A 24,199-nucleotide genomic window follows, 5' to 3' on the forward strand; every position below is an offset into this window, starting at 1 on the left:
TGCCTGCATTTCTTGGGTCCTTAATTTTTGGAGTATTCTAGGCAATCCAAAAGATTGTGTTAGAGGGCCAGTAAGAAATGCAACTAAATAGTAAGAAACTGTTTTTACATCTCTTTCTCACCTACCACCTTAGATCCACAAAGAATGAGGTGAAAAGCAAACTGCACTGGAATATGGATGATTTCTTTAAATATGGCACTTATCAGAAGGATAGAAATATCAGTGCAATGCAGTCTGAAGGACTGTTTTCCACCAAACCTTAAATAGGTTAATAACAGCCCTTTCCTCATCTCCTCTGTAGCCAAAATAGTCAACTGCATCACGTACATTTCTATGGTCTGCAAGACAAAAGCAACTGAGACAAATATTACACTGTAAGATCTGTCAGAGGAAAAAATGTTTTCCAATAAAATGCCTTGTGCAAAATATTATCTCCTCATTGCAAGGAGGGAGTAATACCGTTTTTTGTTTCCTGTTTTCTTAACTAAAAATAGAGTAGAGGGAGGGGGAAGGGATAAAGAAGGGCAAGGCAACAAAGCAGTATAGAGCATGTTTGTGTCCACTCTGTCCTTCAGTGTCATGCTGTTTTTCAGTGTCGATTTTTGTGGGGTGTTATATGGGGTATGATGGAAAGAAGCAGCAGCTCCCATCTCTTTAGGTGACTATATTGGGCTTAAGTTGCAAGGTTTCGGTAGCAGGGAGGCTGCAAGGGTGTCCTCTGTGAGAAGAGTCCAGACGCTGCCCCATATTAGATCAGAGCCAGTTTCAGTAGGCTCCAAAGGGACCCGCCACTGCCCAGAGCTGAGCCAATAAGTGATGTTGTCTGCACCTCAGCGAGAGCGTATTTAAGAAAGGGAAAAAAAATGCTGCACAACAGCAGCTGGGAGAGCAAGGGTGAGAACCAGCCCTGCAGCCCCCATGGTCAGTGCAGAAGGAGGGCAGGAGGTGCTCCAGGCACAGAGCAGAAATTCCCCTGCGGCCTGTGGAGAGGCCCCTGGTGGAGCAGGCTGTCCCCCTGCAGCCCATGGGTCCCACATGGAGCAGATCTCCACGCTGCAGCCCGTGGAGGAGACCCCGGTGGAGCAGGTGGATGTGGCCTGGAGGAGGCTGCGGCCCATGGAAAGCCTCCGCAGGAGCAGGCCCCGGACCCGAGCTGCAGCCCATGGAGAGGAGCCCACGCAGGAGCAGGGGGTCTGGGGGGAGCTGCCGCCCGTGGGGGACCTGTGCTGGAGCAGTTTGCTCCTGGGGGATGGACCCCGTGGTGCGGAGCCATGTGGGAGGAGTTCTTGAAGAGCTGCTGCCTGTGGGAAGCAGGCTCAGTCTGGGAAGGACGGCATCCCATGGGCAGGACCCCACGTGGAGCAGGGGCAGAGAGTGACCGAGAAGGTGTGGTGGAGATGAAGCGAAGCAGTAGGGACTGACCACAGCCCCCTCGGGGGGAGGAGGTAGAAGAGGGTGGATGGGGGGGGAAAGGTGGTTTTAGTTTGCTTTTAGTTTCTCACTGCTCTAGCTTTTTAGTAATAGGTAATAAATTACATTAACCTCCCTATACTGAGTCTGTTTTACCTGTGACGATAATTGTTGAGTGATCTCCCAGTCCTTATCTCAACCCTTGAGCCCTTTTCATCCCATTTCCTCCTCCTTTCCCTTTGAGGAGGGGGAGTGAGAGAGTGGTTGTGGTGGAGCGCAGCTGCCCAACTGGGTAAACCACTACAGTGACATGGGCCAAGGTGGCAGTGTGTAGTTGTGGTCTCTAGCTCTTGCTGTATGGAGTTGTGTGGAGGTCAGCATGCAGGTGCAGATGGTGTTGGAGGCATGGGTTGTGGTAGTTCCTGTGGCTGTAGTGAGGGTTGTGGTGGTGGTGTTAGCTCTCCTGCTTCTGCTTCTGCTCACGCAGGGAGGATGATACATACCTGGAAGTGAGCTCTGTCTAGGTGCAGGAGTGCATACCCTTGCAACTGCAGCAATTGGCATATCCCAGCTGTTGAATTGCAGAAAGTGAGGTCCAGTCCTTCTTCATTTCCTGGTCACTATTGTTATTGCTTATTTCCATTCATAGGAGTCAGTTTTTCATCCATACCAAGAATAAGTGCTTTTTGCATCCTGCCTCAAAAATGGGGTTTGAGCAAGAATAAAAACAGCATGCAGAGAAAACAATTGATTGCAGAAGAAAAAGAATGAAAATAAACTGAGAGCAAAGACCTTAGGGTTAAAAATAAGGAACTAGAGAAGGACACCAAGCAGAACACCACCTGCTGCACCCTTTGGTTTCTGAAGGCACCCTAACAGCCAGCAGACATTGACTAGTAATGCTCCCACACAGGCATAATAGGGTAAGGGAGCTGAAACAGGGGCTACTTTTGTCACGGTCTCACAACAACCTTTCTCCTGATGGGAGGCTAACTTGATTAAGCTAGCAGGAACTTACAGCTGTATTAATTTCTGCGCTGCTCAGGGGGAGGATGTAGTAGAAGAGGGTGGATGGGGGGGAAGGTGTTTTTAGTTTGCTTTTAGTTTTCACTGCTTTAGTCTGCTATCAATAGGCAACAAATTACATTAATCTGCCTCACATTGAGTCTATTTTGCCTGTGACTATTATTAGTGAGAGATCTCCCTGTCCTTATCTCAACTCACAAGCTTTGTTTTAATTATATTTTCTTACCCCGTCCTTCTAAGGAAGGGGAGTGTAAGCGTGGTATGGTGGAGCTTATCTACCTTATCTGTTGTGAAATTACCATAGCAGGAAATGGCTTTGTGCTCTGTACAGAAGCTTTTGGTCCACACATACACATTTTTTAAATGGGTCTGTTAGGATGACCACTGATGGCCAGCAACTCTTGACTTGCCTGGTCAGAAAATTACTGTACTTTGTTCTCTCACACAACTGTTGGCTGATCCCATGATCAGAGATCCACCTTCCATTTTGATGTTGCTGACATATTTGGTGTTATGTTCAGGATAAGAAAGCATGGAGGGAGGTATTCTTCCACATGACTCCTCTGCTGTGTAGTGGAAGGGAAGATAACCACAAAAGAGAGGTTAGTGGAAAACAGTGTTGACAAATGCAATGGTAAATAGATTCACAGCAAAAGCACATCTCACGCTGCTTCTTTGGGTGGGTTGCAGTCTTAGAAGGGAACTCTAAACCCTCACCAACCTCATCCTATTTGCTGTGCAATTTAGAGTGCTTTAATATTTCCTCTATGCACAGATCAATGAAATCATGATACAATACTTCTAAACATCAATTTTAGAGTGTGCAAGTTTGGAGCAAGAAAAAACAATGTCTATCAGCTTGTATGTTTATTTTTAACCAAAATGCATAAATACAAGCAAATGTTGCTAATCAAGGCTGGCCTGGCAGATGGATGACTTCTCCAATGCCATTCTTCATAGGGTACAATTTTGAAGACTTGAGAGATGGACATCGACTGGCCAAAAACAGAACATATCATACCTACATAGTGGTTGTAACAGTGGTTCTTTTCTGCTAGCCTGCCATTTTATCCTTGCAGTCTGCCAGTGCCAGAGCAGTTGCAAATGAACTCTGTAGTTCCTAGCAGGAAATATTTTCACTGTTTAGCATATGCATGAAGTTCACTGCATGCTTAAAAACTTCTGCTTACCATACACAGAGAGGCAGGCTGCTTAGAAAGACCCAACCAGAATAAAAAACAAGTGATAAAGAAGTCTGGCACATTTTATTAGGAAGAAGCATTACCAGCCCCCCTGTTCACAGTACGGGTTGTACTGCAGGAGTTTTTTTAGCTCTGGTATCAGCTACAGGTGTCAGCTCACACATATGTCAGAACTTACTGGTACAAAGCTAGAAAGAAGTGTCTGTGATACCTCAAAATCTTTCAGAGCTAAGGTAATGGTTAGAGGGCATAGCAGGATACATGCCAGAAATGTGGAAGACGTTCTGCATAATCAAAGGAAGCACTGCAAGGAAAGAGCCTGCCCTCGTAAATCTACTGTCAGAACAAGGGCTCAGCATATGTCTGAGCCAAAGTTCTCAGGGTCCTCTCAGCAAATATACACATTCGGAGGAAGGTTTGACCAGGTAGATACCCTCACTCTTTGCACAAAAAAATACAAAATAACCATGATCTGATCTGACCTAGAGTATTTGCCTAAAGGTCTGACTCCACTACAAAGTGATTCTTTTTTTCTTGGGAAATGGAACATTTTCTGCTTTATGACATTGCATTTGGTGTAGTCATCCAAACAGACCTTTCCCCCTGCCCAGACTCCACTAATAAAATAATAATGGCCTCCATTCTACTAGAAGAAGCAGGTTTGCCAGGTGGATCGTGGCCACTGTAAGGCCTCCTTATGCTTCCCTACCTGCTCAGGGCTCAGATACATGGGCACCTTTTGCTGTGCTCACGCTCCTGCCATCCACAGTCAAGCCCCTGAATCCATACACCCTTCCTTTGTGGATGCTCCCTCTTGCTAGTTGTCCATTCTCCTCATGTTTCTTTCCACGTTCACCCCAAGAGGACATGGCACATTGGGCAGGACCAGGAAAGTGCCTGACCTGAGGAGGACAGGAGGTCCCAGTACACTCTGCCTGTGCTCAGGGCCGCTTTCCCATACGTCTGGTGTGGAGAAGCCCAGGTTATCCTCAGCAGTGTTGCAGTGCTGCTTTCAGGAGAAGGATGGGCAAGAGGTGTTCCTGGTGGGCAGGGCCTAAGCTTTATAAACCAGGAAGATATCAGATGTTGGTTTTCTTGCCAAGTTCCCTCCCCTCTTATTACTCTCTTCCAGAGGCTAAGGCTCCTCCTTTGCCACAGACGAGTGAGTTTAACTGAAACCATCCACCCCTGGGCAAGTGGGAAGGGCGTACATTGCCTCTTTTCCTCCTGGCAGCTGTCAGTGCCACTGCTGGCTCTGGGAGCTTTTGAGAAGCCCTTGTGTCTTGCCTCATCCCAGCCAGTGAGTAAATGCTTCTGTCCTCTGTGTAGTGCAGCTTGCTTTCAGATGATGGGCTGTGATGGGAGATCTACAGGGAGAAACCCCCCAGTTCTCCAGGGGATGGCCAGGAACAGGAAGCTCACCCCAGGGGCTTGGCTGCTGCTTGCGATCACACTCTCGAGAGCAGGGGTGCGTTTCGGTGAAGTATTTGGGCAGGCTACCATGGTGGGGGATAAGAAACAGAATAAGGAGTCTTCTCAGGCAGCCGCTGTGCACCATGCAGAGTTTATTTTCTTCCTGAATGTCTCAATTATCAACGTTTGCTTCCCCCCCCCCCCCCCCATAACATGGCCCTAGATGTTCAGCAGAGGCTGTAGGGAGTGTAACTGACCTCTTGCACTGTTTCATGTGCCCAAAACAGGAGCTACCCCTTCCTGAAATACAGCTCTTGTGGCAGGTGCATGGGGTGGAAGGGAAACAGAAGAAAAAGCAGTGCCTTCTGTCCCCTCTAGAGAGGCTGAGGAAGCAAAGGCAATTAATTCTTTGTGACTCAGGGAGAGTGTAAAATGCTCCCAAGCACAGACTGCAAGACCCTGAAAACAAAGATGGCTCTTGCTCAGGCTCCTGTTCTCTCTGCTGGCGTTAGTGTCTCTGTTTAGTTTTGGTTTCACATCCTCTAGCAAGCTCAGCAGAGGGAGTTCCTTTTTGATGTGGAGGAAGAGGAAGAGGACAAGAAGAGAGTTTAGCATGCAAGCAGATGGCAAAGTTGAGAACGAGGAGACTGGCCACATTCAAGAACACCATGAACTGCTCATAAAGTTCTCAGCAAGCTGTTGTGTCTTATTCTGGTGCTGGACTTCTAGCTCTGCAAGACATTAGTATATTTGTCATTAGAAGGCCACAGCTGGTTATTTACAGTTTTGGCAATCCTTATTTATTTTTGGCTATCATAAGGTGAACTTGCTTGAAATATTACATCCAGATCTTTGTGAAAAGTAATATTTTCCAAGCCTAATGAGGTATTGGGTGATACAGGTAGCAATACAGAGCAGCAGTACCTGAGGCTTGCTACATCCCTGTTGTCCATGCGGAATGAGCAACTTGCACTGTTGTTTTGGAAAGGTCAGTGTATTCTCCCCACAGCTTCTCCAGTGTGAATGGAGAGATTTTTCAGATAGAATGGAGAGATTTTTCACACAAAGAACAAAAACCTCCATAGCAATCACATCTAGATTTTATAAAGAGCTCCAAGGCAAACTGTTTGATTCCTTCTTATTTTGCATAGCTCAGCTAAAGTGAGGGAGTAGCCATCTGAGAAGGTTCAGTTATGGTCCACAGGACTTCCTTGTGGTCTGCAGAGAGTTATTTGCAGAGGGTTGCTGTGTTTAGGGCACTTGCTCTGCTTTATGCCTTTCCAAGTTGATAATAGCAAAAGCAGATAACAATATTCTGTACATTCCTAATATTAAATCCCAAGTAGATAATACCATTTAATACTATTACAATATTTAATATATGAAAATACTATTATAATATTTATAAATATTTTATAATATATATTTATATATTATAATATTTAATACTAAATACTATTTAATACTATTAAATAGCAAGTAGATAATCCAAGTAGATAATAGTTATTACTAAGGAATTTTGCTGTTGCAAATTCTTGAATGAAATATATGGTTACTTATCATTACTATAACAAATTAATTCAAATTCTAGCTAGATGAAACATGTTTGCTCCCAGAAATAATACCACTGAGTTAAATCAGATCATGAGTCAGTGCTTGAGTGTCACTGAAGTTTAGAGTATTGATCTGAGTTGAAGCCAGGGACTGAGCCAGATGCTTGATACCCCAGTTCCTGAACTGAGAGCCTGTCACCAATATCAGTGTTCCTGCACTGCACTACAAGTGTGTAGTGTAGCTCAAGAAGAGAAGCATGGACAGGCAAGATAGTATGCCTTTGGCAGACAGAACAGTTTGCATTGTATTTCTGTCTTGTATTTCTGTGTATTTTTATGCTGAATAATTTCATCATGTGTGATTTCATGTTTTGCTTTCACAGAAAAGAATGATGGATTTCAAAGAGGAAATTAAACCCATTTCTGATGTATGTATTAAAGAAACCAGTTCTGCATTATCTACAAGAGCAGGAATGTCAGATCTTCAAGGACCACTGGTGCTTCCTGAGCTACCTGAACTGGCAGCCCATGAGACTCACCACATCTTTGTCAGTTATAGCAACACTGATTCAGCCTGGTCAAGGAACTTTATCCAGAGTTTAGAGACTGTGATTCCTAATCTGAAGGCGTGTTATCATGAGAGAGACTTTATACCGGGTAAAACCATAATTGAAAACATGGTTGAATCCATTCAAGGAAGCCAGAAAATAGTCTTAGTTCTCAGCCCTGACTTTGTCCAGAGCAGGTGGTGTCTTCTGGAAGCCAATCTGTCTGTCTTCCAAGACTGTTTGGGAAGGAAGCCTGTGATCCCCATCATGTTAGTGCCCTGTTTTGTGCCACTACACCTCACCCATTTGACTTATCTTGACACCAATGACGTCCAATTTTTAGATAAAGTTGTCAAGGTCATTTGCACTCCCAATGACAAGATGAGGAATGCCACCATGGTTCCTTATAGCCCTCCATCTCTCTACAATGGGAAGTCCCTCCTGGCTCTACCTGCAGTGGATGACCAGGTCATTCCAAAATGGAGAGGAGGCACATTCAGTGAGGCACTGCCTGACCAGCTGAGTATAGTCTGTGAAGATACTGAGGTCTACAGAAAGGCCATCCAGATGATTAATGAGGTATCTTCTAGGGTATCACCTTGTACCTCAATCAGTGTTGTCTCCGGGATATCAGTTTGCATATTGGGAAGCTTATTTTTGATGATTGGTATCTTCTTATTTGTTGGGTTTGACCAGTACTCTGGTGATTCTTATACAATTTTCCTGGGCTGTATTATGATCTTTGCAACTCTGTGTACCTTTTCTGTTTTTGTTAATTGTGCCTACAACTACAAAATCAAATCAGCTGATGAGAAACTTCTGGAGATGTCCCAAGCTGCTGGTGAGGCCAACTCACTGCTGATAAAGAATTCCCTTCTGGTTGGCTGTGATTCCCAACTGAAGCTCCAGTTAGTCTACATCTCCCTCGAGGGGTGCAGGAGTCACTTCTCAGAGATTTTTAGAGAGGGAGAACCCTCTGCTGAAGAGATGTTCCAGAGAGCCTTGCACTATTTCTCCTCTGATTATGCCTGTTGTGTAGCCAAGAAGCATTTCCAGTTCTCTTTCTTGGGGACAACACCAGGACACTGGGATAAAGGGCCTTGTTTTTGCCAGTTTGTTTTCCACTGTATGGAGAAAGGGTCCTGGTACTGGAATAGTGATTATCATCCAGATAAAAGAGAACTGGATTTAGGTTAGATGCTGGTGAGGTTATACTTTGAGCAGCAGGCAAGATAAATATGTAGCGGACACTGGTATCACTGTATCACTGGTCCTTTTTTGTCTTGACAAAAAAAGAGCTTTGGGTATAAGAAAGAGAAAGGGATTGTATTCTATTTCCATTTGACCCTCGAAGAAATTCAACACTAAGGTATCTGCAGGCAAAATATCTATGGTGTCAATGTCACAGGAAAAAAAAAGTCATTTCTTCATCTACTAAGGTAGCTACACTCAAGTACAGCCCACTTATATACTGCCGACAGGACAAAGGTTAGGGGAAAAAGAAGCATAAACCACAAGGTGGTTGGCAGTGCAGACATCTAGGCGTACAGAAGGTGTCTTGCTGAAGGCTAATAAGGGGAAAAATGTTCTCCAAAGAACATCATTTCCCCTCCATTTCAGGCTTATTTGCAGGGGAGGTAAAGTAAGTCAAAGAGAAGGCTGGTTGATTTACTGTCTCTTGAGCACACCATGTTCTTTATTACATGCCCTCTAATTAATCATTTCTGTAGGTTGTACAAATACAAACTGGACAAGTGCTCATCTTCAAGTCTAGTCTTGATAAAGCCCATAAGGAATTGCCTTGATGTATGCAAGGGTGGAGTAGGAAAAAAAAAAAAGTACTTGTGAAAAGTGCGGTAGTGGGCAGAACTGAACAGCAGTGGAATTACCAGAGATTGCTCATCCCTTCTGGAGAGCAAGCATCTTTAGATACATGATGTATGTGATGCTCCCCTTTCTTTCTGGCCTGGAGAGCTCCAGTGAGAGCAGCTGGGAAACTCCAGTTGTCTGTCAGAAGGATGAAACCTCATCTCATCCTTTTCAGGGGCAACATTTTTAGTCCACACAGAGCATTTACCAGGCTGATTTCTTGCTACATCAAGAAGTTCTCTCTTCAGCACCTGATTGACTCTGTGAACTGCAGTGGTTACTTTCAGATAGCAGTTATCAGGTATATACATTTACAAGAAAAGGGAGTGGATGTTATGCAGGGGCCTGTCTTACTGTGGCAAGGACAGGGTCTTAAAATAACTGCTGAGAGGAGCCTGGGACAGTTGCACTGTTACTCTGTTAGTGTTGGGCACCACAGCTTGTGTGACTTCTCAAACTGAAATTGCTGTCTGTACTGAGCTATTCTATGATTCTATGAAAATAAAATAAAATAAAATAAAATAAAATAAAATAAAATAAAATAAATATTTTTAGGCACATTAAGAACGTGACAAAATATTGGGGTCTGCATTATTGTTTATTACAGTAATGAGTTTCCTGGCATCTGTTCAGCAAAATAGGAACTGGGTTTGCAGATCCACTTTCAAGGAGACTCAAACACAGTCTAAGAGCTAATGCTGGGGGTAGGCCTAATAGGTAATTATGCCCAAGGATGAGGTCTAACAATAGGGAGAATTTGTGCAGTTATAATATCGACATTGCTGTGCCAACCAGACTTCGGTATGGATTTCCTCATACCTACAACACATCTTTCAAGAAATTTCTATGCTTGGCTAAACATGTCCTCCAGCCTGACAGGTATGAGAGGGGGTTAATTTTCACAAATAATATTTAATAATCCATTGTAGCACTCTTAACCCATTGGTCTGCAGGTCACAGGCAATGTGGTATAGCTACTCAATTCATAAACCTCTCACACAGTCTTGCACAATGGTACTGGTAATGTGGATGCCTTGGCTGCTTTGTATTTGTTTCAGCTCCTGGTATTGAGTGGTTAGTTCAGTCAAAAGTATAAGCATACTATGCTGATTATAATGCATAGTGGAATAGGCAAACAGCAGTCCTGAATGGATGTCCACAGCTACGAATACTTAGTGTTTGCCCTGCCAGGCTGGCAGGAGCCACATATCATTGACTTGCCATATTTCACTAGCATAGCGTCGTTTAATTGAGCCTTTAACAGAGGGACGAGATTAAATCAGGAACAAGTAAGGCAACTCAAACAGGCTGCTTGCAAAGCTTTTAATGGCACTTGTTCTCTCTTCTTGGCAGCCCATGCTTTGGCTGCAGTTGCTCATCACTGCCCTGAAGCTGTGTATATTTGAGTAGCCTTTGTCATAGTATCTTCTTTAGTTATTCAATCTGCTACAGTGTTGTGGACAGTTCCAGAGGCATTACACTTTGTAGGCACATCCGCATATCACATCCAGATTGGTTTTTGCAAACTAATGCAGTATATTTCTTGTCACAGGTCTTTACCCCAAAAAGGTTTTACAATGCTGATAAACTCCTTCGTGGCCCAGTATGCCATCCATGTCAGTAACCCTTTGCAAACAACCTGGTTGTTGGTATATGCACACACATGCCCTTCTGTACAACTGAGTGTTAAATGGACCATATACTGTTTGTCCTACTGCCTAGATTGGCCTCACTGGTATCTAACAATGTTTGTTTCCAGTCTGGGTTATAGTATACCGCTTGCCACCCACAGTATTGTATGCGGCCAATCTGTCAATTACCCACGCAACATGTTTCTGTTCTTCTGTTAGATCACCATACAGCGGGACCTCCTGCCTATAGATGGATGGTTAAAAAGTTATTGCCCATTCTATTGATTCTGGGGAATGGGTGAAAGCAACAGCTCCCCAGAAGGGCAGCATGAGCGTAAGTGATGTTGGGTTTGCCTGAAAGCATACCTTGCTGCAAATAGTGTTTCCATTTAAAGTGGGTAGGCTGAAAGTAAAAGGTCCTAAAACAGTTTGCAGCACTCTGCCCCATCAATATATCAAAGCCAAGAAAACATCTATATATAGGAGCTGCCAGCACCATGGTGCAGATTTATCAATAGCCAATTTAAAATGGCCCAGCAAACCCATTTTTTTCCCCATACCCCCCTAAAGCTATCACCCACTGCTCCCCTCCCCAGGGCCACATTATCCTTAGGGATACATAGGGATGTTGGTCCCCTGGGTGGTATGCTCCGATGGAAACATGTGATGTTTCCATATGATTATCTCATCTCTCCGAGGAGATCGTGGCCCCGTGACCATACACAGATCTCGAGCTCACCCTGTTTATTTCCCGTGCTTTGCGCATTGGTATACAGGCACTTTAGGGAAGCAGCAGGTGTGGTTACCCCTAGAGGGACACAGGAAGATTCCAGACGGGGTATCGGGAGCATTACCTTCTCTGAGGAGCCCTCAGACAATCCTATGGGACAACTCAGAGGTTTTTCCCTGCTATCTTCAACAGTGACAGCAGTGACAATATCCCCCAGCCCTCCTCTGTCACATATAACTTCTCTCCCTTCCCCTGTCAAACCTAGTTTAAAGCCCTGGTAATAAGTCCAGAGAGCTTGCTCCCCAATACACTTGTGCCCCACTTGCTGAGTCGGAGTCCATCAGCAGCCCACATACCTGGCTTCTCAAAGGCCTGCCCAAGATCAAAATACCCAAAGCCTTGGTCTAGACACCACCCCCTCAACCAGTCATTTACCTGTCCCGTTCTCCTTCTTTCTGGGTCCCAGTCACCCATTGGGAGGACAGATGAGAACACTACCTGCACCCCTGATCCCTTCAACATCCTTCCCAGGGATGCAAAGTCCTTTTCAATGTTACTCATTTTCCTTGTTGCAGCATCCTGGGACCCAGCCTGAATGACAGTAAGAGAACAGTAGTCCTCTGGTTTAATGAGCTGTGGCAGAGCCTTCCTAACGTCTCTGACACGCACTCCAGGAAGACAACACACCTCTCTGGAGAGGTTATCCGGGCGGCAAACGGGAGCCTTGGTAACCCCAAGCAAGGAGTCCCTGATTACTAAGACTCTCTGCCCGTTCTTTGTGGCACTGGTTTGGATGCAGTGCCCTGACCGGCCCCACTCCCTATGCTTGGTACTTCCCTTGTCCTTGACATGCTTCTTGGGGCGTGGGTTCCAACTACTGTCCAGACCTTCATCCTTTTCCTGCCCGAGAGCCTCGAATCTATTACACAGGGACACTGTGGGGGTTGGTGGCACCGTGGGTGTTGAGGGCAGATACCTCCTTCTGCTTTGAGCAGATACAAGGGTCCAGCCCCTTTCCTCTCATGGGAGGTTAAGCCCTCTGTCCTGCAGGTGAGCAGCTGGATCAGCTACTACCTCTTGCAGGGACTTAGGAGGGGGCTGCTGGGCCTCAGTAGGGATAGGTTGACACCTCCTGTCTCCCTCAGAGACTCCCAGGAGCCCCTCAGGCTGCCGATCTCTTGCTGCAGCCCAGCCATTTGCTCAAGCAGTTCCTTGAGCAGGGCACACCTGAACCCATGACAGCCCACTCTTCCCCCAAAGCCCAGGGGGGCCTCCAGATTCCAGAGCACACTGCAGTCCTCAGTCTGGACTGCTACTTCACCAGATGCGACTCCACCAGATGCTCTGGCCTGATAAGCAGGAACTTGCTGCAGGTCCGTCTGTGGTTCAAGAATGCTGAGGAATCTTACTATAAGTACGTTCTAAAAGTTGGCTAAAGTTTGGTAGTTGCTAAGCAGAGGGTTGAATTGGTCAATACACTCCTTTCTGCTCACCAGTCTTCTGAATTCATCTCCCTTACAAAAAAACTGTTTGTATTTTATTTATCAAAAAAGAATAGAGTGTATTGAGGTCTAGTGTAAGAGAAACTACTTTTTTTTTGTTGTTGTTCCAGCAAACTCCATGTTTTTCTTTAAAACTACGTTTAGTCCATCTCCACTGTTCTCTAAATGTACTGTATTCTCTCAGAGGATTCCTGCACAGTTGAAAAAAATATGGATATTTTTTTAAACATGTATTATTTTTCTGGTTGTTTGATCTTCATGTTTTGTCCCAGACCTCATAATAACAAGGAAACTTTTCAGAGGGTTAATGTGTATATATGTGTCGACACATATGCATATATACACACATATTTTCTCTTCAACATGCACTCAGCCATTTATCTTTGTTGATTCTTCCATGAAGGGATCATTCAGGTTATCTAAAATCAAACCATGCATGGGGGGGAATTGCACAGAAATCATGCTTTTATGTCAGTGCCATCACAGACAAGTGGAAGAGACAACTCATACCAACCAGAGAAGTGAGGTTGGAGGAATATTGCCCCAATCAGTAAATGAGCAGAATAACCCAGTTAATCCAATAAAGACCACTTTGCTGTGCATCTCTTGTAGTTTAGACTTGCCAGATAGTCTCTTAGGTAAAGAGGTTCTTGTCTCTTTCTCCCCTGAGACATGGTGGTTGGGAAATCTAGTATTTCCTGATTTACTTTTTTATGTGATTTTTCAGATTGTTTTAAAGATTTTCAGTGGAATATTATAATAATAAGTGACTGCAATGTAAATAGTGTATGGCCTTAGCATAGACTGTAGGGAATATTACTGTTGCAAGAATAGGACAATTTGGCGCAAGAAAAGGGTATTTTAATTTTAAAGCTGCTGTGCATTTATGTGAAAGCTATCCTAAGCCAAACAAACACTGTCTTTTGTTGGCTCAACTGTAAATAGGATGCTACAGACAGGGCTGCAAAGAATGGTCCTTCTGACAAAGGGCATCCCTGGGATGCATCTTTGTGGTAGACTTCAGCTCTGCATCTGACTGCCAGCTACCACACTGGTAAGCAGGAAGATGTCTTTGTCCTTTCTCTAAATTGAATTGTACTGCTTTTCATGTCTACATAGCTACTGTCCAGAATGTGATATGCTTTGGTTTTGTGCTTTGAGTGTCATCTCTCCCTCCTCATAGTTTTGGCCAAGTCATGAATGTAGTGCTTTTAGTCAAGAGCATGCTTTCCTTTTCAAAAGGGCCACTTGTTGCATTGTGACTACCCTGGGTTCCCTTTGCCCTTCATCAGAGGCAAAATAGCTGAAGTGATTTTTCTTGAAGCAAACTTGGATATAGGTCTATGAATATAGGACAAACCCTAAAGAATACCTCTTGAGTCATAGAATCATAAGAAATTCTTCCTAATGTCCAGTCTAAACCTCCCCTTGTGCACTTGAGGCCATTTTCTCATGTTCTAGCACTTGTCACCTGAGAAAAGAGACCAACACCCACCTTGCTACAATCTCCTTTCAGGCAATTGTAAAGAGCAATGGGGTCTCCCCTTTTCTCCAGACTATACAAGCCCAGTTCCCTCAGCCGCTCCTCAAAGCTCTTGTTTTCCAATGCTTTCACCAGCTTCATTGCTCTCCTCTGCACACCCTCTAGCAACTCCGTATGCCTCTTGTTGTGAGGGGCCCAAAACTGAACACAATACTTGAGGTGCAGTCTCACCAATGTTGTGTAAAAGGGGACAATTACTTCTCTAGTCCTGCTGGCCACACTATTTCTGATGCAGGCCAAGATACCATATGCCTTCTTGCCCACCCGAGCACTCTGCTCGTTCATGTTCAGACCAGCACTCCCAGGTCCTTTACTGTTGGGCAACTTTCCAGCCACTATTTCCAAAGCCTACACTGCTGTATAGGGTTGTTATGACCCAAGTTCAGGACCTGCCACTTAGCCTTGTTGAATGCCATTCAATTGGACACAGCCCATTGATCTAGCCTATCCAGATCCCTCTGCAGAGTCTTCCTGTCCTCAAACAGATCAACACTCCTGCCAAATTTGGTATTGTCTGCAAACTTACTGAGGGTGCACTCAATCCCCTCACTCGGATCACTAATAAAAATTATATGCAAAACTGTCCCTAAGGCCGAGCCCTGGGGAATGCCACTGGTGACTGGGTGCCAGCTGGATTGAACTCCATTCACTAAGACTCTCTGAGCCCAGTTACTCAGACAGTTCTTCACCCAGTGAACTGTACACCTGTCCAAGCCATGAGCAGACAGTTTCTCCAGGAGAATACTGTGGGACACAGTGTCAAATGCTTTACTAAAATCCATATAAAAAACATCCTCTGCCTTTCCCTCATCTACTAAGTTCTCAGTCCCAGGTTCTTCTTGATAATGGTCATTGAGTGAAGCACCCTGGATCCTGCCATGTATCTAGGATGCACACTATGAGGCTCACACTGTCAGCCTGACCTAGCCAAATGACTGTTGACCCATTGCCCAACTGCAGAAAGAATTAAAACCAACCTTGTAATTCTCTGCAGTCACCAACCACAGAAGTTCTGAGAGGTTAGGTTTGGATTGGTGTGGGATTCCCCTGCCCTTGGCATCAGGATGAGACCACAACAAAGGCTGAGTTGGTGTGAGTTACTTCAGCTTTTCCTTGTGGTGGACACGCCAAAAGCTAACCAAAGTCTCTCAAACTGTAAACTTCACGTTTGTTTAAAATGTAAGATGATAAATCCAGAGAAAGGTAGACTTGTGAACAAAGGAAGCACTGAGGCTGAGTAAATAAACCAGTTTAAATCAAACTTCCTCACTTGTCAGATATTTCTTTGTAAACAGTGTTCTCTTCTTACTCCTTTGACTTTCTGGATTTGAAGGACTTCATGTAGTCCCACAGTGACCTTAGGGCCACTTCCTCGTTTCTTTCACCTCTGATACGTAGCTGCTTAGTTCTGCTGCTTTCTGAAGCCTCCAAATTTGCATTAGGTCCAGTGGCTCCTAGGGAAGTGATATATCCCCTGCCTCCTTCATCAGAGCCCACCCAATTAAAGCACAGCAGCTAGAATACAAAAATTAAAAGGCAGCTCTCTTCCAGACTTCTCTGTAGTACAATGCAGAGCTATCTCCCACCCCCTTCAGTAAACTGAGTACAAACAAACAGCCCCATCTTCCTTCTGAAATAACAGTTTAGACTCTGGTTTGGGCCACTGAGATTATTGTGTTACATTTATGTTCTTACTTTGTTCTTCGGTGATTAAAGGTTTGTGAAGGAACTACAAATATGCTTTAAAGGAGACTTGATGAATAAGGCCATTAAGAAGTATTGGTTATCTCAGAGTGTTGTGGTTTAGCCCGGCTGGCAGCTAAACACCACACAGCCGTTTGCTCACCCTCCCCCCTCCCTCTCCGGGATGGGGGAGAGAAACGGGAAAGTGAAGCCTGTGAGTTGAGATAAAGACAGTTTATTAAGACAGGAAAAATAATAACAATAATAATAATAATAATAGTATTAATAATAATAATGTGTACGAAATAAGTGATGCACAATGCAATTGCTCACCACCCGTTGACCGATGCCCAGCCTATCCCCGAGCAGCCAGCGCCCCCCCACCCCGGCTAGCCACCCCTATATATATTGTTCAGCATGACGTCAGATGGTATGGAATACCCCTTTGGCCAGTTTGGGTCAGCTGTCCTGGGTCTGTCCCCTCCCAGCTCCTGCTGCATCCCTAGCCTGCTCGCTAGCAGGACAGAGCAAGAAGCTGAAAAGTCCTTGGCTTGGTGTAAGCATTGCTCTACAACAATTAAAACATCAGCATGTTATCAGCGCTCTTCTCATCCTAATCCAAAACATAGCACCCTACCAGCTACTAGGAGGAAAATTAACTCTGTCCTAACTGAAACCAGGACACAGAGACATCAGAATGTGCTTTCAAGTAAGAATGAGAGAAAGTTTCCTGCATGATTCTATGTTCATTAGCCTTGGCCACAACATTTTGAATAGCAATTGTTGATTAAGAAAAGACTTTTTTCTTTTCTTCCTTTTTTTTTCCTTTTTTTATTCTTTTTTCCTTCTTCTTCCAATGAGTAAGCATGCCATCACTGCACTTCATCGAAGAATTCACAAATCTTTCTATCTTTCTCCATCCTGCAGATGCTGGAGAGAGCCATGAATTGACTTTGACACAATTTGAAGTAAGAGTGTTTCTGCCTCAAAGGAGATGGTAAAAATGACAATCCTTAGAGTCACAAAAACACCAGAGTCCCAAGAGCCACTGAAAGACATTGGAAGAGCTCTGGTAGCATTCACCATTTGCTGGTCATGTCTCTGCCCCACTGGTACCTCCTCTTTCTTGTATTGGCTCTGACATGTCAGTGCCAGAAAAACCTTCATGTATATATTTCTCCATTATCCTGAGAAAAGCAGAAGAATCTGCTGTGATGTCATTTTCTGCAGGCCGCTCTCACGTCCCTCACCAGCTTCTTCACAGGTACCTTTGTTTTCAGTAACAACTTTCTGTCCAGCTAACTATTATTGTGACTCTGTTTTTCAGCTTTTGGTTGTCTCTACTGCTCTTCATCCTGTGCACCTTCCTATCAGGGTTAAGTCTAACTCTGACTTTCTTTCCTTGACCTACACAGGACTGCTGATGATTTTATGCAGAGGTCTGTGGTGTAGGATCATTTCACTTTTTGTAGGCAATCACATTTTAGCCCCCCAGAGATCTGGTATCCAGTGCTGGTAAGTACTTGCTTAGGGTTTTCTGGTCATTTTTTTCTCCTGTCAATCTTGTCTATGACACATAAGGATGGGTGTGGTTGCACTTGTCTACAAGATCCAAAATATAAATACGTCTTAAACTGTACCTGCAGCTGCAGGGAAGGCCAGTGCATGGCAATGCTTCAAAGTGCCTCCTTGCACACAAGGAGGACTGTGGATGTAGAAGTGTGTATGCATGTGTCTATGAGAAACAGGATCTGTATGTGATCACACCTCTCACCAAGGCAGGACTCATCACCAAACAGTGGTTCCCTAAAAGTCAGGCATCTGATGTTAGCAAGTCATCCAGGTTCCTAATGTGTAAAAATTAAGGTTCTTCCAGAGGCTCATCCATCCAGTCTTTGACACCTCTCTTAGCAAAAAATGTGCTAAGCTTGGCAAGGTGTCTAGACAGAAGGGTGAGAGATTCCTTTGATTAGATATTTAAGCAGATAAAATGAGACAAATTCCATCTGCTGTTCCTACACAAAACTGGGAGTAAGGTTCCTACTTGAATCTGTTTTTTGTCGCTCCTCTTCTGCCTCTTCTGAAATACTTGCACCTTTTTCACACATATTTTTTGTTGTTGAGGATTCATAGCAAGGTGCAGTTGACACTTTGCCAAAGCCAACAACAGTGCAGAAGTAGTCAGGAGGTCCTGTTATAGGTCCTGTTATATTAAATCTGAACAAGGAGAGAAAGTCAGATTTAGTTTAATTCCTGACCCAGTTAGATGCAATGGCAGTGAATAGTATCATTTACATGAAAGACAGTGTGTCACCTCGCCTTGCAGCCTATGTCTTTGTCAGTTGTAATGGAGACTGCCTCATCGGAGAGTCTCCCTCCCAGCTCCTTAATTTTTTTTCACTCATCCTCAACAGAAGTATATGGGCTATGCTTTCCCATGCAGAGACCTTTCTCTTCTTTGTTATGCTCCATTCAATGATGCTAAGATCACAGTCTCTTTTATATCTGCCTGGTGTATCCTTCCTCTCTTCACTGAACTCCATTTAGTCAGATACCTCCTTTGCCAGCAGAACTGTAGCTGTGTCCTGTCTTGCCATCCTGATCTGACATGCCTGATTCAGCCATGGACTCCCTTTGAATTGTCATTAGGATGTACTGTAGCACCTGAATCTCAAGGAATCAGTATGCTTCAAAACCCTGATTTTGCTTGCACACTGTGTTGGCCCTGGAGCATTTGTGACAGTTTCTAGACATTCATCACAGTGATTTGCTGGAATAAGCTTACATGTCCGTGCTGTGTTCTCTGCCGTTAATCCACTCCCACTTCTTCTTGCTTTCATTGTACCGGAGACCAAGTAAGTAGTAATGACTTGTGGATTGTGAAATAAGGTAATCCTAGACAGGAAAAAAACCACAATGCTAATACTTCCAAATTACATTTTCTTCACTGGACATGCACAGAAATTTTAGTACTAAATAGCCAACATAGAAAGAACCATATGGATCTAGCTACGCTATCTCTTTCTGCAGCTTCAGAGGATGAATTCTTTCATTCTTATTTAATCTCATCCCTCTTCCTGAGGCTTCTTAGGAACAGACTAAATAAAATAATACACTCCTGATACTATTAAAGCTGTACATTGTAGTTAGCCAGATGTGACTTAACACTTGGAGACACTTTTCTGTTCTGTGATAGGAAGGCCTCTTCGTTTTTTCTCAAAGTGATGTCTCTGACCAACAATGTCTGTTTGACTCATTTGGTCTTGGTTTGTGTGCTAAATCCCTTTAAGGCATACATCATGTAGGAAGAGAATTTGTTCCTTCCCATGGGAACACCTTTGAGGAGAGAAGCTTCTAGATGCAAGACTTTAAGAGGGTAAGATGCCAAAATGCATCTTACTGTGAAGGCTTTTTCTACCTTACAGAGGTGCTTGGTGTACGTGAGTGTTTATAGGCCCCCAGAGACATCTAACATAAGAAGACACCAGTAACCCACGAGATCTTTGACATACAGGTCAAACAACCCTAGAAGCAGTCCCATGGATATAGATCTCACCAGTTCTTTCTTGTTGTCAATGGTCACCAGTTCTGAGTGCATGCCAGTACATTCATCATGGAAAGCTTTCCAGTTTTTTCTTTCCGTAGTTTGAGAAAAGAAGTAGCATTTTTTCCCATTTCTTTTCCAATGTTGGGGGCAATCTATAGGAGGGAAAAACATGGAAAATTCCATGTTCAAACAAATAAAATGATCCCATTACAAAAAAAAAAAATAAAAGAAAGAAAGAAAAAAAAAGAGTAAATTACAGCCAGAAAAGTACCCTTGTGGTTCTGTTCATAATTTTCAGCAGGCCGCCAGGGATCCCTGCCAATCTCTATAGCTAATACAAGCTCTTAGTCTCTATGCATGAGTCAGAGAAGTAGGATCATGGATAACATTATCCAGTCTTTTAAAACTTTGCTCAGGAAGTAAAGAGAAAAGCTTGGGGCAAAAAGCAGCTTTCAGTTTTCAAACATCTTATTTGCCTCTTTCAATATATGGCAAAAGTGATGCTACTGAAAGAAAGAATATTTCTCCCTGTTGCTAGGAACAGAAGGACAGAGAATGAGACTTGGAAAGGGTGATACAATTCAATGAGACCGAGACTGTGTGATAGAGTTTTGTTAGTTACTCAGCAGCCCTTAAACATCAAAAAGAAATTACACTTAGTTAAAAGGCTAAGAATGGAGGGGTATTTGAAAGCAATACATACACATTGATCCAGCATGCTCACTACTACGCTGTGATACCAAAAGGACCATTGTATTAATGTCCATTCATCTAGCCACAGGCTCCTCTGCACTACCATGAAGGGAGGAAGTCAGTTCTTCCTCCCTCTGAAGCAATAATGTAGTGTTGAGCAAGCACTACTTTCAAAGATGAAAATATTGCTGTTTGGCCTTGAGAGCATATTCTCTGAGTTATTAATGACTTTTTTTTTTTTTGGTCATATTAGTATTTTTATTATTTTATTATTTTTATTATTTTTCCTCTGAATGAAATCAAGAACCCTTCTTAAAAGGCAATCCAACAGATACCTGGAAACTGCCTTTTGGACCACAGATGATTACCTACCTTGTGCCTTATCATAGGTCATGGAGAATGTTTCTCTGTCCTGTGGGCTGCTTGTGGTTGGATGGTCTGGAAATAAGATGACAATAATTTCTGTTTTGAATAGCTGACCATTTTGCCACAGAGTGTCAAAGCTCTCCTAGACCTTTTTGATCCTCACTATCACTCCACAAAGAATATCTACTCCTCCCCTATTTCCTCCTCCACTGAAAAAAATGGTAGTACTATACTGTGGAGCAGATTTCCAAAGTGTTGCACCCTGAGACCAAAAAGAGACAACAGTCTTCACTGTAGGTTTTAAAGCAGATACCCAAGCTGAAATAACCTTATTTTCACAGAATTAGTGGCTGAGATCCCATAGGACATGGTCCTTAGGGACAGGGGATCTGTTCAGAGCTGGCAACTATTTAAGAATATTTTCCTTAGAGAGCAAGATCTCTCTATTCCCATATGCAATATATCAAGCAAGTAGGAAAACAGCATGGTTGAACACGAACCTGCTGGCCAAACTTAGGCAAAAGAAGAAAATGCACAGACAGTGGAAACAGGGCCACGTACCCTGGGAAGAGCACAGAAATGCTGTCCGGATGTGCAGGGATGGGATCAGGAAAGTCAAGGCACTGACAGAACTAAACTTGGGGAGGGATGCAAAGAATAACAAGAACAGGTTGTACAGGTACATTGGCTGCAAAAGAAAGACTAAGGAGAGTGTGCCAACCCTGACAAATGAAGAGGGAGAACTGGTAACAACAGATGTGGAGAAGGAAGAGGTCCTTGACAACTTCTTTGCCTTGGTCTTCACCAGTGGTCAGGCTTCCCACCTATCTCGAGCCCTCAAACCTGTAGGCAGGGGCTGGAGGACCAGAGTCCCTCCCACTGTAAGTGAAGAGCAAGTTTATGACCTCCTGATGCAACTTAACAACTACAAGTCTATGGGGCCTGATGACATGCATCCCAGGGTCCTGAGGGAATTGGCTTATGTAGTTGCCAAGCCACTCTCCATCATATTTGAAAAAATCACGGCAGTCAGGCAAAGTCCATGGTGACTGGAAAAAGGGAAACATCACTCCCATTTTTAAAAAGGGTAGAAAGGAACACTAGGGGAACTACAGTCAGGTGAGCCTCATCTCTCTGCCTGGCAAGATCATGGAATGGGTCCTCTTGGAGTCAATGTTAAGGCACATGCAGGACAAGGAGATGATCCGGGACAGCCAGCATGGCTTCACCAAGGGCATTAGTATTTTTATTATTTTATTATTTTTATTATTTTTCCTCTGAACAAAATCAAGAACCCCTCTTAAAAGGCAATACAACAGGTACCTGGAAACTGACCAATCTGGTGGCCTTCTATGATGGAGTGACTGCATCAGTCAACAAGGGAAGACTGACTGTTGTCATCTACTTGGACTTCTATAAGGCCTTTAATGTGGTCCCACACAACATCCTAATCTCTACATTGGAAAGATATGGATTTGAAGGGTGGACCATCTGGTGGATAAGGAATTGGCTTGATGGCCACACCCAGAAAATCAATGGCTCTATGTCCAGGTGGAGGGCAGTGATGAGCAGTGTCCCTCAGGGGTCTGTCTTGGGACCGGTGCTTTTCAATATCTTCATTAATGATGTAGACGATGGGATTGATTGCACCCTCAGCAAGTTTGCAGATGACACCAAGCTGAGTGGTATGGTTGATACGGCAGAAGGAAGAGATGCCATCCACAGGGACCTGGACAGGCTGGAGAAGTGGGGCCATGTGAACCGAATGAGGTTCAACAAGTACAAGTGCAAGGTGCTGCACCTGGGCCAGGGCAATTCCAGACATGAGGACAGACTGGGAGAAGAACTCATTGAGAGCAGCCCTGTGGAGAGAGACTTCGGGGTTCTGGTGGACAAAAAGCTCAACGTAAGCCAGCAGTGAGCACTTGCAGCCCAGAAGGCCAACTGCATCCTGGGCTGCATCAACAGAGGAGTGACCAGTAGGTCAAGGGAGGTGATTTTCCCCCTCTACTCTGCCCTCGTGAGGCCCCATTTGGAGTACTGCATTCAGGTGTGGGGCCCCCAGCACCAGAAGGATGTAGACCTGTTAGAGCAAGTCCAGAGGAGGGCTACAAAGATGATCAGAGGGCTGGAGCACCTCTCCTCTGAAGAAAAGCTGAGAGAGCTGGGGATGTTCAGCCTGGAGAAGAGAAGGCTTTGGGAAGACCTCCTTGCAGCCTTTAAATACTTAAAGGAGTCTTATAAAAAAGATGGAGAAGGACTCTTTACTTGTGTAGATAATGATTGGACAAGAGACAATAGTCTTAAACTAAAAGAGGATAGATTTAGACTAGACATAAGGAGGAAATTCTTCACTGTAAGGGCAGTGAGACACTGGAACAGGTTGCCAAGAGAAGTTGTGGATGCCCCATCCCTGGACGGGTTCAGGACCAGATTGGATGGGGCCCTGGGTAACCTGACCTAGTGGGTGGCATCCCTGTCTATGGCAGGGGCATTAGACTTAGATGATCTTTAAGGTCCCTTCCAACCCAAGCCACTCTATGATTCTATGATTATTTTCCCTGTTTCTTCTGACATAGTGGCTGTGAGGGATTTGTGCTCCATGGCAGGCTTCTGACTCCCAACAAAAGGGACTTTGGAGAGAGGCTTACAACTTCATTTTTATTATCTGATGACTAACTGGACTGTATGACTATCACAGAGAAAATGGAAAAAAAAATCTGCGAGGGTGAAGAAAGTGGTTTTGAGGCCCCAGATGAGCTAAAGTTATGCTTTACTAAAGCTTATGTTTACTAGAGCGGGTCATGTGTTTTTATGTATTTTTCAAGTCTTCTCAAGCCTCTGGTTTTTCAGTTTTAGCAACTTCCCCAAGAGTTTAGATCTTGAAAGAACTGAGTTCAGGGATCACTCACAATTAACAGGCTAGAGGAGGATTCTGTTTTTCCAGCTGGCTCTGTGTAGCAATAACTAAACCTACGTATTCTCCAACCTTCTCTGCGTGGGAAAACTCAGCTGTACATCAGAGAATCAGAATCACAGAATCATTTAAGTTGGAAAAGACCTCTAAGATCATCAAGTCCAACTGTTAACCTAGCACTAAACCATGTCCCTAAGTGCCACGTCTACACATCTTTTACATACCTCCAGGGATGGTGATTCAACTACTTCACTGGGCAGCCTGTTCCAATGTTTCACAACACTTAGAGTTACAAAATTTTTCTAATATTCAACCTAAACCTCCCCTGGCACAACTTGAGGCCATTTCCTCTTGTCCTATCACTTGTTGCTTGGGAGAAGAGACCGATCCCTACCCTGCTACAACCACCTTTGAGGTAGTTGTAGAGAGAGACAAGGTCTCCCCTGAGCCTCCTTTTCCCTAGGCTGAATAACCCCAGCTCCCTCAGCCACTCCACCTAAGACTTGTTCTCTAGACCCTTCACCAGCTTCGTTGCCCTTCTCTGGACACTCTCCAGCACCTCGATG

The 24,199-nt window shown here is 44.2% G+C and overlaps 2 protein-coding genes across 2 annotated transcripts; one reads left to right on the plus strand and one right to left on the minus strand.

Annotated features, from left to right (window-relative positions):
- Positions 1-1,316: 1,316 nt before the first annotated feature.
- On the plus strand, positions 1,317-9,513 carry LOC126913341 (uncharacterized). Its single transcript, XM_050711482.1, has 2 exons — positions 1,317-1,445; positions 6,988-9,513. Exon 2 carries the CDS (start codon positions 6,994-6,996, stop codon positions 8,347-8,349), a length of 1,356 nt encoding a protein of 451 aa, XP_050567439.1. The 5' UTR covers positions 1,317-1,445; positions 6,988-6,993; the 3' UTR covers positions 8,350-9,513.
- On the minus strand, positions 2,037-20,744 carry LOC118247783 (C-type lectin domain family 12 member B-like). The gene is made up of 4 exons (XM_035546044.2): positions 20,723-20,744; positions 19,667-19,809; positions 18,896-19,005; positions 2,037-2,103 (listed from the first exon to the last, which is right to left on the minus strand). The coding sequence occupies exons 1-4, from the start codon at positions 20,742-20,744 to the stop codon at positions 2,037-2,039; spliced, it is 342 nt and encodes a 113-aa protein (XP_035401937.2).
- Between the last annotated feature and the right edge of the window lie 3,455 nt (positions 20,745-24,199).

The sequence above is a fragment of the Cygnus atratus genome, chromosome 1 (genome assembly GCF_013377495.2).
Source record: "Cygnus atratus isolate AKBS03 ecotype Queensland, Australia chromosome 1, CAtr_DNAZoo_HiC_assembly, whole genome shotgun sequence".
Taxonomy (NCBI): Eukaryota; Metazoa; Chordata; class Aves; order Anseriformes; family Anatidae; genus Cygnus; species Cygnus atratus.